At 55.5% G+C, this 627-nt stretch overlaps 1 protein-coding gene across 1 annotated transcript in view; it reads right to left on the bottom strand.

Moving 5' to 3' along the window:
• Position 1: 1 nt before the first annotated feature.
• H3 (histone H3) overlaps positions 2 to 627 on the bottom strand; it is a 1,151-nt gene continuing 525 nt past the window's right edge. Inside the window, exons 3-4 of the mRNA XM_005855466.1 lie at positions 478 to 594; positions 2 to 328 (exon numbers count right to left, since the gene is read on the bottom strand). Of these exons, the coding sequence (XP_005855528.1) occupies positions 242 to 328; positions 478 to 594 (204 nt within the window). The 3' untranslated portion in view covers positions 2 to 241. The remainder of the gene's footprint in view (positions 329 to 477; positions 595 to 627) is intronic.

The following is a 627-nucleotide window of genomic DNA, read 5'->3' as shown; positions in this document are numbered from 1 at the left end:
CTCCCTCCCGTCCTCCACAGGGTAAACAACACTTCACATCACCATGTACAAAGCTGCGTTCCCCCTCTCCCTCCCGCCCTCAATCCTGCTTCATGTCTCCCTTGATTCGAACCAAAAGCAGGCATCTCCCTCCTCGCTCTATGCGTTCCTCCATCCCCGGACATGTTTAGGGAAGAATATTTCCCTTTAAGAAAAAACCACCGAAAACCACCGACGCCACGCAATAGCCCCCCCACACGCATTACGCGCGTTCTCCTCGGATACGACGCGCAAGCTGGACGTCTTTAGGCATGATCGTCACACGCTTGGCGTGGATGGCACAGAGGTTCTGTCAAAAGGGAGGGAGGTAAGGAGGGAGGGCGGGGAGAAAAAGGGGGAGACTATGAGGGAAGGACTGTTACACCCCCCTGAGGTACTGGAATGGAAGAGAAAATAGGCAGAAAGGAGGGAGGGAAGAAAAGAGAGAGGGGGACGTACCGTATCCTCAAAAAGACCGACGAGGTAAGCCTCTGTAGCCTCCTGAAGCGCCAAAATGGCTGTGCTCTGGAAACGCAGGTCGGTCTTGAAGTCCTGTGCGATCTCCCGGACGAGGCGCTGAGGGATGGAGAGAGGGGGTTGAGCGACAGA

Source organism: Nannochloropsis gaditana (assembly GCF_000240725.1).
Source record: "Nannochloropsis gaditana CCMP526 unplaced genomic scaffold scaffold187, whole genome shotgun sequence".
Taxonomy (NCBI): Eukaryota; class Eustigmatophyceae; order Eustigmatales; family Monodopsidaceae; genus Microchloropsis; species Microchloropsis gaditana.
This window is presented reverse-complemented; position numbering and strand designations above follow the sequence as displayed.